We start from the raw sequence: 14,344 nt of genomic DNA on the forward strand, positions 1-14,344 counted from the left end.
TATAGCATGGAACAATCAAAAATTATAGATACGTTGGAGACGTATCAGGTTTTCATCAGATTCATCCTCACTTGATTCAGAGGAGGGATATTTGAGTACCTTGGCACCCTTTGCCATGAAGCAATAGGTGGGAACGTAGTCATCATCGTCGTCATCAGCCTTGTTGTGGAAGCCATATTCTTCAGTGTTGAAGATGGACTTGCTGACGAACGCAGTAGCGAGGGCTAGGCTCGCCACACCAGATTCTGACTCCTCAAATGCCTCCTCTTCCTCATGTTCCTCATATTCAGCTTCAGAGTCCATTTCCTTGCCAATGAATGCCCGAGCCTTCTTAGAGCTGCTCTTCTTGTGAGATGAACACTTCGAGGATTTTGATGATGAAGACTTTGAAGATTTCTTCTTCTTCTTTGAGTCATCAGAACTGTAATCCTTGTATTTCTTCTTCTTTGATTCCTTTTCCCACTGAGGACAATCTTGAATGTAGTGACCAGGTTTCTTGCATTTGTGGCATAGCCTCTTCTTGTAGTCACGGGATGAGGAATCATCACTCCTTGAGGATTTTCCAAAGCGACCATGCCTTGAGAACTTCTGAAATTTCTTCACGTGCAATGCTAGCTCCTGGCTCAGTTCTTCAGGATCACCAAGGCTGCTACCAGAATCTTCACCTTCAGATTCAGAGACTGCCTTGGCCTTCAGAGCGCGTGATCTGCCATAGCTCGAACCATAGAGATCTCTCTTCTCAGCAAGCTGGAACTCATGAGTGTTTAGCCTCTCGAGGATATCAACGGGATCAAGTGACTTGTAATCTCCACGTTCTTGTATCATCAGTGCCAGTGTGTCAAATGAGGAATCAAGCGATCTCAGCAATTTCTTCACCACCTCATGGTCGGTGATGTCAGGGGCACCAAGTGCTTGAAGCTCATTTGAGATGTCAGTGAGGAGATCGAAGGTTTGCTGAACATTTTCATCGTCGAGTCTTTTGAAGTGGTTGAAGAGATCGCGAAGAACGTCAACTCGAGAGTCACGTTGTGTCGAGACTCCTTCATTTACTTTTGACAGCCTATCCCAGATAAGCTTAGCAGTTTCCAAAGCACTCACTCTGCCATACTACCCTTTACTCAGATGGCCACATATGATGTTCTTCGCTTGGGAATCGAGTTGCATGAATCTCTTCACATCAGCATCATTCACAGAAGGTGTGACAGAGGGAACACCATTATCCACAACATATCAGAGATCGTTGTCAATTGCCTCAAGATGCATTCGCATCTTATTCTTCCAGTAGGAGTAGTCCGTCCCATCGAAGGTAGGACACCCAGTAGAGACCTTGATCATACATGCGGTCAACATAACTAAAACTCCAGGCAGTTAAACCAAAATCACACAGAACAAGGGAGTACCTTGCTCTGATACCAATTGAAAGTGCGTTAAGTCAACTAAAGGGAGGGTGAATAGGCTATTTTTATGAATTCTTCACTGAGGAATTTCAGGGTGAGGAAATTCCTAAGCGAAGAACTACTTGCAGCGGAATAAGTACTCAGATGCAACCATAACAGAACATACGCATGGTCATCATGATGAAATGAAAACAAGCATAGAGTACAAAAAGCGTAAACACAGGATAAGCAGGAAGAGGACAAACAGACTGAAGAAATTGAACTGGGGAAATTGAGAAAGTCTTCAGTCAAAGTCTTCAAACAGATATGAACAAGTACACAACACAGTAATGAGGAAATGAAAGAGTTGAGGAAAAAGAACCAGTTGGCTTGGTGAAGATTATGATTTGGTAGACCAGTTCCAACAGCTGTGACAGTTGTACGTCTGGTTGGAGCGGCTAGGTATTTAAACCTGAGGACACACAGTCCAGGACACACAGTCCTCACCGTATTCTCCTTGAGCTAAGGTCACACAGACCTCGCCCAATCACTCGTGGTAAGTCTTCGGGTGACTTCCAAACCTTCACAAACTCGGTCACTCGGCGATCCACAATTTCCTCTTGGATGCTCTAGACCATGACGCCTAACCGTCTGGAAGATGCACAGTCTGTTGGGGAACGTAGTAATTTCAAAAACTTTCCTACGCACACGCAAGATCATGGTGATGCATAGCAATGAGAGGGGAGAGTGTCGTCCACGTACCCTCGTAGACCATTAAGCGGAAGCGTTATGACCACGCGGTTGATGTAGTCGTACGTCTTCACGATCGACCGATCCTCAGTACCGAACGTACGGCTCCTCCGCATTTAGCACACGTTCAACTCGGTGACGTCCCACGAACTCACGATCCAGTAGAGCTTCCGGGAAGAGCTTCGTCAGTACGACGGTGTGGTGACGGTGTTGATGAAGTTACCGACGCAGGGCTTCGCCTAAGCACCGCTCCGATATTACCGAGGTGGATTATGGTGGGGGGCACCGCACACGGCTAAGAGATCAATGATCAATTGTTGTGTCTATGGGGTGCCCCCCTGCCCCCGTATATAAAGGAGCTAGGGGGGAGGCGGCCGGCCAGGAGGAGGGCGCGCCAAGGGGGGAGTCCTACTCCCACCGGGAGTAGGACTCCTCCTTTCCTAGCAGGAGTAGGAGAAGGGGGAAGGGAAAGACAGAGGAGGAAGGAAAGGGGGCGCCGCCCCCCCCCCTCCTTGTCCAATTCGGACTAGAGGGAGAGGGGGCGCGCAGCCTGCCCTGGCCGCCCCTCCTCTTCTCCACTAAGGCCCATTAGGCCCAATATACTCCCCGGGGGGTTCCGATAACCCCCCGGTACTTCGGTATATGTCTGAAACCTTCCGAAACACTTCCAGTGTCCCAACATAGTCGTCCAATATATCGATCTTTACGTCTCGACCATTTCAAGACTCCTCGTCATGTCCGTGATCATATCCGGGACTCCGAACTACCTTCGGTACATCAAAACACAAAAACTCATAATACCGATCGTCACAGAACTTTAAGCGTGCGGACCCTACGGGTTCGAGAACTATGTAGACATGACCGAGACACGTCTCCGGTCAATAACCAATAGCGGAACCTGGATGCTCATATTGGTTCCTACATATTCTACGAAGATCTTTATCAGTCAAACCACATAACAACATACGTTGTTCCCTTTGCCATCGGTATGTTACTTGCCTGAGATTCGATCGTCGGTATATCAATACCTAGCTCAATCTCGTTACTGGCAAGTCTCTTTACTTGTTCCGTAATGCATCATCCCGCAGCTAACTCATTAGTCACATTGCTTGCAAGGCTTATAGGGATGTGCATTACCGAGAGGGCCCAGAGATACCTCTCCGACAATCGGAGTGACAAATCCTATTCTCGATCTATGCCAACTCAACTAACACCATCGGAGACACATGTAGAGCACCTTTATAATCACCCAGTTACGTTGTGACGTTTGGTAGCACACAAAGTGTTCCTCCGGTATTCGTGAGTTGCATAATCTCATAGTCATAGGAACATGTATAAGTCATGGAGAAAGCAATAGCAGTAAACTAAACGATCAAGTGCTAAGCTGACGAAATGGGTCAAGTCAATCACGTCATTCTCCTAATGATGTGATCCCGTTAATCAAATGACAACTCATGTCTATGGCTAGGAAACTCAACCATCTTTGATCAACGAGCTAGTCAAGTAGAGGCATACTAGTGACACTATGATTGTCTATGTATTCACACATGTATTATGTTTCCGGTTAATACAATTCTATCATGAATAATAAACATTTATCATGATATGAGGAAATAAATAATAACATTATTATTGCCTCTAGGGCATATTTCCTTCACAGTCTTCAAAGGTAACAAGCGTCGGATCCACGCAAGATCAATCTCTTCAGTGATGCTCAATCACTTTGGGTTTGTAGGTGTTTGGGTTGGGGTTTTCCTCACTTGATGATTTTCGCTCAAAGTCCTCGGAGGATGGGATGCTCTCAAATGACAAGTGTCAGTTTCTCTCGGAGCAGCCAACCAGCTAGTGGTTGTAGGGGCGGCTATTTATAGCCTAGGGAGCAGCCCGACATGATAAGACATAAATGCCCTTTAATGATATGACCGTTAGGTGGGTAGATATTTTGGGACAGCTCGCGCGTAGCACAGCAATGGTCGGAAATTTGACTATCAAATTCCACAGGGCTATCATGTTCCTCACTTGTAGGCAATCCGCACTGGCGAATTCCTAACTCCTCAGCCAGAACAAATTCCTCAGAGACCAGAAGAACTTCGTCTCTGTCACTGAAGAAATTGACTGAACTGCATGAGATTTCCAATGGCTTCACTCGAAGGGATTGGTAGGTGTAGGATTTTGAGATGAGCATCACTTGGAAATTTTTCCTTAGCATTTCCTCGACCCCCTTTAACAGTACGGTGTTTCCTATGACACAAGAAAGAGAAAATGAAACTACGAAAACAAAAGTCTTCACGCTTCATGTTCCTCGTATGAATACCAAGTCTTCATGGTCACACCAATTTCTTCACTTTCAAAGTCTTCAGAAGTCCAAAGTCTTCAGTCAAAGACATTCATTTTTAGGGGTCGACTTTCTCTGTAAATATCAAACTCCTCATAGACTTATAGACCTGTGTACACTCACAAACGCATCAGTCCCTTAACCTATAAGTCTTCAATACACCAAAATCACTAAGGGGCACTAGATGCACTTACACCGTGTCTCTGCAAAATGAAGGACTCCTAGTGTTACTGAACTGGGGCATGCGGTAGTACTGCTCTTCGGAGCGGTAGTACCGCAGGTCCTTGCGGTAGTACCGGCCTCAGGCGTGGTAGTACCGCAGGTGCTCATGGTAGTACCGCTCCTTGGGAGCGTTAGTACCGTGGCCTTAGGCCAGGCTCAGCTGCTCGAGCGGTTGTAGGGGCGGATGTGATTTTTTACGTCCGCGCCCTACACGGTAGTACTGCTCCATGGGCGCGGTAGTACCGTGAGCTCTGGCCAGGCACAGCAGCATGAGCGGAAGTAGGGGCGGATGTAATTTTTTACATCCGCGCCCTACGCGGTAGTACCGCTCCAGGCTTGCGGTAGTACCATGTCAGATTTTTGCATAGATCGGAACTCAGCGGAAGTATCCACGGATGTATTTTTATATGTTCATGCCTTCCCAGTCTAGGCCATCCGTACCTTGCGGTAGTACCGCAAGGGGGAGCGGTAGTACCGCGCCAGCAGTTCTACCACCCTTGGCTTCTTTGCTACAGGCCTGGGTTAGCTCCTGCCGCGACAGCGATAGTACCGCAGGGCCTTGCGGTAGTACTGTGGGCTCGTGTGGTAGTACCGCTAGTTGTGTGCGGTAGTACCGCTTGTCGCGGGCTGAGTAAGTGGGTAACGGTTAGATTTGTTCCAGCACTATATAAGGGCAGTCTTCTTCTTCGAGTTGACTACCTCTTCCACCCCCAAGCTCCATTGTTGCTCTAAGCTCCATTTTCGCCCGATCTCTCTCCCTAGCCAATAAACTTGTTGATTTTCTAGGGATTGGTTGAGAAGGCCCCGATCTACACTTCCACCAAGAGAAATTTGATTTCCGCACTAATCCCTTGCGATCTTGTTACTCTTGGGTGTTTGAGCACCCTAGATGGTTGAGGTCACCGCGGAGCCATATTCCATTGTGGTGAAGCTTCGTGGTGTTGTTGGGAGCCTCCAATTAAGTTGTGGAGATTGCCCCAACCTTGTTTGTAAAGGTTCGGTTGCCGCCTCCAAGGGCACCAATAGTGGAATCACGGCATCTCGCATTGTGTGAGGGCGTGAGGAGAATACGATGGCCCTAGTGGCTTCTTGGGGAGCATTGTGCCTCCACACCGCTCCAACGGAGACGTACTTCCTCTCAAAGGGAAGGAACTTCGGTAACACATCCTCGTCTTCACCGGTTCCACTCTTGGTTATCTCTTACCTTTACTTGTGCAACCTTATTTTGAGTTGTATCCCTAGCTTGCTTGTGTGCTTGTTGTTGTTGCATCATATAGGTAGCTCACCTAGTTGCATATCTAGACAACCTACTTTGATGCAAAGTTTAAATTGGTGAATAAAAGCTAAAAATTGTTAGTTGCCTATTCACCCCCCTCTAGTCAACTATATCGATCCTTTCAACTACGATGAGATCTTCTCACCCATAGCGAAGGTGAAGTCCGTCCGAATCATGTTAGCAATTGCCGCATTCTATGATTATGAGATCTGGCAAATGGACGTCAAAACGGCATTACTTAACGGTTTCGTTAAGGAAGAATTGTATATGATGCAGCCGGAAGGTTTTGTCGATCCTAAGAATGCTCACAAAGTATGCAAGCTCCAGCGCTCCATCTATGGGCTTGTGCAAGCATCTCGGAGTTGGAACATTCGCTTTGATGAAATGACCAAAGCGTTTGGGTTTATACAGACTTATGGAGAAGCCTGTATTTACAAGAAAGTGAGTGGGAGCTCTGTAGCATTTCTCATATTATATGTGGATGACATACTGTTGATGGGAAACGATATAGAACTTTTGGAAAGCATAAAGGCCTACTTGAATAAGTGTTTTTCAATGAAGGACCTTGGAGAAGCTGCTTACATATTAGGCATCAAGATCTATAGAGATAGATCGAGATGCCTCATTGGTCTTTCACAAAGCATATACCTTGACAAGATATTGAAGAAGCTCAATATGGATCAATCCAAGAATGGGTTCTTGCCTGTATTGCAAGGTGTGAGATTGAGCGCAGCTCAACGCCCAACCTCGGTAGAAGAAAGAGCTAAGATGAGTGTCATCCCCTATGCCTCAGCCATAGGCCGTATTATGTATGCCATGCTGTGTACCAGACCTAATGTGAACCTTGCCATAAGTTTGGTAGGGAGGTACCAAAGTGATCCCGGAGTGGAACACTGGACAGCGGTCAAGAATATCCCGAAGTACCTGAAAAGGACAAAGGATATGTTTCTTGTTTATGGAGGTGACGAAGAGCTTGTCGTAAAGAGTTACGTCGATGCTAGCTTCGACACAGATCTGGATGACTCCAAGTCACAAACCGGATACATGTATATTTTAAATGGTGGGGCAGTCAGCTGGTGCAGTTGCAAGCAGAGCGTCGTGGCGGGATCTACATGTGAAGCGGAGTACATAGCTGCTTCGGAAGCAGCTCAGGAAGGAGTCTGGATGAAGGAGTTTATCACCGACCTAGGAGTGATTCCCAATGCGTCGGGCCCGATGACTCTCTTCTGTGACAACACTGGAGCTATTGCCATTGCCAAGGAGCCTAGGTTTCACAGGAAGACCAAGCACATCAAGCGCAGCTTCAACTCCGTTCGTGAATATATTCAAGATGGAGACATAGATATTTGTAAAGTACATACGGATCTGGATGTCGCAGATCCGTTGGCTAAACTTCTTTCACGAGCAAAACATGATCAGCACCAAAACTCTATGGGTGTTCGATTCATCACAATGTAACTAGATTACTGACTCTAGGGCAAGTGGGAGACTGTTGGAAATATGCCCTAGAGGCAATAATAAAATAGTTATTATTATATTTTCTTGTTCATGATAATTGTCTATTGTTCATGCTATAATTGTATTAACCGGAAACCGTAATACATGCGTGAATGCATAGACCACAACATGTCCCTAGTGAGCCTCTAGTTGACTAGCTCGTTGATCAATAGATGGTTGTGGTTTCCTGACCATGGACATTGGATGTCGTTGATAACGAGATCACATCATTAGGAGAATGATGTGATGGACAAGACCCAATCCTAAGCATAGCACCAGATCGCGTAGTTCGTTTGCTAGAGCTTTTCTAATGTCAAGTATCATTTCCTTAGACCATGAGATTGTGCAACTCCCAGATACCGTAGGAATGCTTTGGGTGTATCAAAAGTCACAACGTAACTGGATGGCTGTGCACTACAGGTATCTCCGAAAGTGTCTGTTGGGTTGGCACGAATCGAGACTAGGATTTGTCTGGGCCCACTCGGTAATGTATCATCATAATGAGCTCAATGTGACTAATGAGTTAGCCATGGGATCATGCGTTACGGAACGAGTAAAGAGACTTGCCGGTAACGAGATTGAACGAGGTATTGGGATACCGACGATCGAATCTTGGGCAAGTAACATACCGATGGACAAAGGGAATTGTATACGGGATTGATTGAATTCCCGACATCGTGGTTCCGATGAGATCATCGTGGAACTTGTGGAAGCCAATATGGGTATCCAGATCCTGCTATTGGTTATTGGCCGGAGAGGTATCTCGGTCATGTCTGCATGGTTCCCGAACCCGTAGGGTCTACACACTTAAGGTTCGGTGACGCTAGAGTTGTAATGGGAATAGTATGTGGTTACCGAAGGTTGTTCGGAGTCCCGGATGAGATCTCGGACGTGACGAGGAACTCCGGAATGGTCCGGAGGTGAAGATCGATATATTGGACGAAGGGTATTTGAGTCCAGAATTGTTCCGGGGGCACCGTGTGATGACCAGCGTGTCCGAAAGGGGTTTCGGAGGCCCCGTAAGCGTTGGGGGGCCTTATGGGCCAAGGGGAGGGGGCACACCAGCCCACTAAGGGGCTGTGCGCCCCTCCCACCCCATCTCACATAACTTGGAGAGGTGGGGCGCCTCCCATAGGGCAGCCACCCCCTCTTGGCTTGGGGGCCAAGTTTCCTAGGGGTGGGGGCGCCCAAACCCATCTAGGGTTTCCCCTATGGCCGCCGCCCCTCCCCTAGGGAAACCCTAGGGCACCTCCTCCTCCCCCTTCCCCCTATATATAGTGAGGGAGAGAGAGGGCAGTCACACCCTTACCCTGGCGCAGCCCTCTCCCTCCTCCAACTCCTCCTCCTCTTCCGTAGTGCTTGGCGAAGCTCTGCCGGAAAACCACGAGCTCCACCACCACACCGTTGTGCTGCCGGAGTTCTCCCTCAACTTCTCCTCTCCCCTTGCTGGATCGTACGTGTGTTGAACGCGGAGGCGCCGTCCGTTCGGCGCTTGGATCGGATCTTCCGCGATTTGAATCGCCGCGAATACAACTCCATCAACCGCGTTCTTGTAACGCTTCCGCTTAGCGATCTTCAAGGGTATGAAGATGCACTCCCTCTCTCTTGTTGCTAGCATCTCCCAGATTTATCTTGGTGACACGTAGGAAAATTTTGAATTATTACTACGTTCCCCAAAATTTTTGAATTCTTGCTGTATCATTTTTTGGACTTACCTATTAACTCACTGCCCAGTGCCAGTTGTTAGCTTTTGCATGTTTTCGGAATTACAGGGAAAAAACTATTTTATAAAGCTCCAAAAATGCCCCCCCCCCCCCTCAAAAAAAAATCCAGAAATGGGGGTTGAGATATTGAAAATGTGTAGACATACAATGCCTAATGTTGGATTATTATTTTGTCAAATTGCTTCAGTAAGGGGTGTTAAGGTTTTGAATTTTATTTATACTAATCAATCTCACAAGTTTTCCGAAGTTTTGTGTGAATGAACTTTTTAAAACCCAAGGTAGAATGTGATATGAGAAGAACGGAGATACAAGAGCTTAAGCTTATAGATGTCTAACGCGCACCAAGGCATATTTCAAGAAGTCTCAAGCATCTAAACTTCAGGAGCCCCGAGACACACGTGCAACCAAAGCTGTCAAAGTCATGATTTTGTATCGTAGAGATTCTCTACAGAAACTACAAATTGCAAGGTAATAACCACAATATTTTTATTGTTAACACAAAGAAAAAAAGGGACTGGCTATGTGAGTCAACTAATATTTTTTAGTGTAAGTCAGTTTTTTGCCATCAAATTTCCATCCAATGACAAAAATCACGCTGCTAATGTTCATCTTCTTTCTTCGGCTTCTTCCTCCCGTGCCGCCTCGCGGCCCAGCCCTAACCGGCAGCCTCCATCGTCTGCAGCTGGTGGTGCTACCATGACCGCCTCGCCACCCCGCCCTCCCCTCGAGCTTGACCCACCGCCGTGCTAGCCGCCGCCCAAGGCCATCCCTCTAAGCCCCCTTCCCCCTGACCTCCTATTCCGGTAGCCTCCTGCACCCTGGCACTTGCACTTGCCCATGACCGACGAGGTCTGGCTCGGCCTCGCCGTCTTCGGCCTTGAGCTACACCCAAAATCGACTTACGCAGATTCGTTATTCATTGGACTTCCAATAGCTCGTGCCAAACAAAAATACTCCATCCGTAAACTAATAATAATTTTTTTTCCGAACACTAAAGTAGTAAAGTAGTTAGCCCGTCATGATTTTTTAGTAAGTTGGTCAATTATATTTTTTGCAAACAATTTAATCATTTATTTTAAACCCATGAATCAAAAAATAATAATCTACGGGCGATGCTTCAGTATACCCCGCTAGATGCGGGAGTGTTAGGCCAACTCCACCGCGCGATCCTAAACGGACGTCCGTTTTGTCCGGATTCTGTCCGTTTGGGTAAGGATTTGGGGTCGTGTCCGGGCGTGTTTTGGGATGCGGTGGTCGTGCGCCCAGCGCGCGGCCGCATCCATTTGCCCCATCCTGTCCGTTAGGGCCAAAAATGCCCCATATTCTCATCAAAACTACTTTGCACGTCCAAATATTTGTCTGAAAATTAAAATAGTTTTACAACCCAATTGAAATTGTCCTTAATAAAAAAATTTACAACCAAATCGAAATTGTCTTGACTGGACATAAAATGAACCAATACGTCTAGTGGTTGCCAATGTGATCCCACACGTGCTCAACCAAGTCATTTTGAAGATTCAAATGACTGTGCCAATCACGCATCTCAGGGTGGAATTGCACAAATTATTCAAATGTGGCCGGGTCTTTGTGTAGGGGCTCAATATTTTCACTCCCTCTCGGATACGATTGAATACATGCCTTGCCATTCGAAAACGGCGACGGAATTTATCCGTCTTGAAGAGCGGGGTGTTGGAAAAGTAATCGGCATAGAGCAGGGCGTGGCCTCTCTCCCTGTTGCGGTCAGGTTGGGAGCATGGCCAGGGACTGACCCCCTGTACCGAGGAAGCTGCCGTTGAATATGGTCGTGAACGACCAGTGCAGCCACCACAAGATCGTCATCACCCGACGATGAATCGTCCGATGAAAAAAGGAAGTGATGGAAGAAAAACTCGTCTCCACTGTCCATACCTTTGTTGGCAAAATGTCGAACACCTTGCGGTCGTGGTGGCGAAGAGGCCGCGATGATCACCTCGACGCAGCAGGGGTGGTTGCCGGCCGGCTACTGGCCGCTCTGGAGCTCTCGTCGGAATCCGCCGCGGCCGCCGTGGTACGTCGCCGGCGGTCGTGTCCCCTCTGCCACCGGCAAAGACGGCGACGGCCAAACCTCCTCCGATCGACGGCCAAAACTACGGCGAAAGCGCGGGCGTGGTGGCGGCCATGTCGAGACGTGGTTTGGTATGGACGGCCGGGGGCTGCGCGGTGAGGAGGCGGCCGGAGAATAGCGGCGGCGCCGGCGGCGAGGCGGGGCGGGGAGAGAGGGTGGAAGCGTTGGGAGCGGAGGGACTGCTAGTGTCTCCGACAGGCGGCCATGGGGGGACAAGGGCGTGCGTCAAGGCCGTCCGCGCGCGTCCGTTTCACCTCAAACCGAGCGCAAGTTTGGGCCAGGGATGGGTCGAAAACGGACGGAATCCGGACATTTGTCCGTTTTACTTCAAACGGACGCACCCGGACAAGATAAGGTCGCGCGGTGGAGTTGGCCCTTACACAGGAGCTCACTAGATCGTCCAGACAGGAGTTGGCCACTCACATGGATCGAGTTTGACCGCAGTCTGGAGCAGAAGTAGTGGGGTGCGCCACATTTCAGGACATGGATCGACGCATGCGGCGGTTGCCCAGTCACCCAGCCCAGCCATCGCCTCTGCTCCACACAAGTGCCGCCGCGCGAAGAGCTCCAAATCCTCCAAATTTAGCCACCTCCCAAACCCTATAAGAGTCGATCCACCATGCATGCTCCGATTGGTTCTTGTTGAGGTGATCAGCGCGCGCGCACTCGATCTCAGTGTGGATCGATCGGCCGCCACCCATGTGCTCTGGCTGGCTGACTGAGTGAGTGATCGCGGAGGATCGCCGGATGCATGCGCGGAGAAGAAGAATAAAGGATCGGTCGTGAGGAAGAGGAAGCGGAAAGGCAGGGATATTAATTTATGCGCTTCTACTGGTAGCTGCGGTCGCGGGTGAGGAGCTAGCTAGGTAATCAAGTCGATCGATCATGGAGGCGCGGCCGCCGGTGTTGGCCATTGTCGTCGTCGCGCTGTGCGTTGTATCCCTCTGCGGCGGTGTGGCCCACGGCGCGGCGGTCACCTACAACGTCAAGAACTATGGCGCTAAAGGCAACGGCGCCACCGACGACACCAAGGTACGCATCTCAGGCCGGATCTCGTCTCGTCGCGCTCGCTCGCTCGCGCGTTGATATGATCTGTTTGTGATCGCCGCGCTTACATGCAGGCGCTAATGGCGGCGTGGAAGGTGGCGTGCGCGGCGGCCGGCGCGGTGACGCTGCAGGTCCCGGCGGGGGTATACTACATGGGCCCGGCGCAGTTCCACGGCCCCTGCAAGGCCTCCTCCCTCACCTTCTTGCTCCAGGCAAGCAAGCATGCACCATGCAGTTGTGTTGGCGGCGTACGTCGTGCGCGCGTGCGTGCGTGCACGCGGTTAGCGCATTGCACGTACGATGGGGACTCATTTTGTGTGCGTGCGTGCGTGCGTGCATGCAGGGTACGCTGAAGGCGGCGACGGATCTGAGCCGCTTCGGCAACGACTGGATCGAGTTCGGGTGGGTGAAGGGCCTCATCGTCGCCGGCCAGAACGGCGCCGCTTTCGATGGCCAGGGCGCCGCCTCCTGGCCCTTCAACAAGTGCCCCATCCGAAAGGACTGCAAGGTCCTCCCCACCGTGAGTACCCGTCCCATCTCTCCTCTCCGGTCACGAGCGGCGGCCGGCACGGCGCTGACCGTAAAATAAACGTGGCGCATGCAGAGCGTGTTGTTCGTGAACAACGAGAACACGGTGGTGAAGGACATCTCGTCGGTGAACAGCAAGTTCTTCCACTTCGCGCTGCTGCAGAACAAGAACACCCAGATGATCAACCTGCGGATCAACGCGCCGGGGAACAGCCCCAACACGGACGGCGTCCACATCGAGCGCTGCTCCGGGGTGACCATCGTCGACACCAAGATCAGCACCGGCGACGACTGCATCTCCATCGGCCAGGGGAACGACAACATCGACATCCAGCGCGTCACCTGCGGCCCCGGCCACGGCATGAGCGTGGGCAGCCTGGGGCGGTACGTCGGGGAGGGGGACGTGACCCGCGTGCACGTCAAGGACATGACCTTCGATGGCACCATGAACGGGGTGCGGATCAAGACGTGGGAGAACTCGCCCACCAAGAGCCTGGCGGCGCACATGGTGTTCGAGAGCCTGGTGATGAAGGACGTGCAGAACCCGGTGATCATCGACCAGAAGTACTGCCCCTACTACAACTGCGAGCACAAGTACGTGTCCGGGGTCACCATCAAGAACGTCACCTTCAAGAACATCAAGGGCACCTCGTCGCTGCCCGTCGCCGTGCTGCTCCGCTGCGGCATGCCGTGCCTGGGCGTCGTGCTCCAGGACCTCGACCTCAAGTTCAAGGGCGCCGGCACCACATCGTCCAAGTGCGAGAACGCCAAGGCAAAGTACGTCGGCTACATGTACCCCAAGCCGTGCGTATAGACATACTACGACGGCCATTTTGATTCTCGATCTTCTTTTTCCTTCTTCTTCTTCTTCTTCTTCTTCTTCTTCTTTTTCTTGTTCTAGTTTTGATTGGTTGATGTTTCCTAGACGATTTTGTTGTTTCTTGTTGCTGTTTAGAAGATTTCGTTTTCTTTTTGTTTTAGTGTGTGTGTGTGTGTGTGTGTGGCATAAGGGGAGCTGCCGGTGCTGGCCTCTGAGTAAGTAGTAGTAGCAAGCTTTGTACATTCTGAGATGAATAATACTACTCGGCTCTGACTAGAATTATACCAGTGCCTAGCCTAGCTAGTTCATCCAAGAGATAAACACATCATTCGTCACTGAACTCATGAGCACTTCTCTCAAAATGTGATGAACCAGCCACTTTGTTTTGTTTCATGAGCGATCGAGTCACTCCGCCGCTTCGAACCATGACAGAGTCGACGTGGTGTGCTGACTCAGCCCGGGGCCCACAGTCATTGCATTTGGCCTTTAATTTTATGCAATGCGGCCCTTCAGTTTTATTTAGGGTTGCAAATCAGCATTTCAGGTAAAATCCCCAATTCTACTAGCCCTAAATCCTAAACGGGTCAAATCCCTAGCTCTCACTCACTTTCACCCAACTCGGTCGCTCGAACTGACCCCGCCATCACCTAGCTCGAGATGGAGGA

The 14,344-nt window shown here is 49.7% G+C and overlaps 1 protein-coding gene across 1 annotated transcript; it reads left to right on the forward strand.

The window, feature by feature from the left end:
* The first annotated feature begins 12,169 nt into the window (after positions 1–12,169).
* On the forward strand, positions 12,170–13,673 carry LOC109760245 (exopolygalacturonase-like). The gene is made up of 4 exons (XM_040388576.1): positions 12,170–12,316; positions 12,406–12,579; positions 12,675–12,851; positions 12,936–13,673. Exons 1-4 carry the CDS (start codon positions 12,170–12,172, stop codon positions 13,671–13,673), a joined length of 1,236 nt encoding a protein of 411 aa, XP_040244510.1.
* The last annotated feature ends 671 nt before the right edge of the window (positions 13,674–14,344 follow it).

This window comes from Aegilops tauschii, chromosome 5 (assembly GCF_002575655.3).
Source record: "Aegilops tauschii subsp. strangulata cultivar AL8/78 chromosome 5, Aet v6.0, whole genome shotgun sequence".
Classification (NCBI taxonomy): Eukaryota; Viridiplantae; Streptophyta; class Magnoliopsida; order Poales; family Poaceae; genus Aegilops; species Aegilops tauschii.

Coding starts and splice junctions, on each gene's coding strand:
- LOC109760245 (XM_040388576.1), top strand. CDS start 12,170: ATGGAGGCGCGGCCGCCGGTGTTGGCCATTGTCGTCGTCGCGCTGTGC. Junction 12,317..12,405: donor GCGCCACCGACGACACCAAG/GTACGCATCTCA, acceptor GCTTACATGCAG/GCGCTAATGGCGGCGTGGAA. Junction 12,580..12,674: donor CATGCAGTTGTGTTGGCGGC/GTACGTCGTGCG, acceptor GCGTGCATGCAG/GGTACGCTGAAGGCGGCGAC.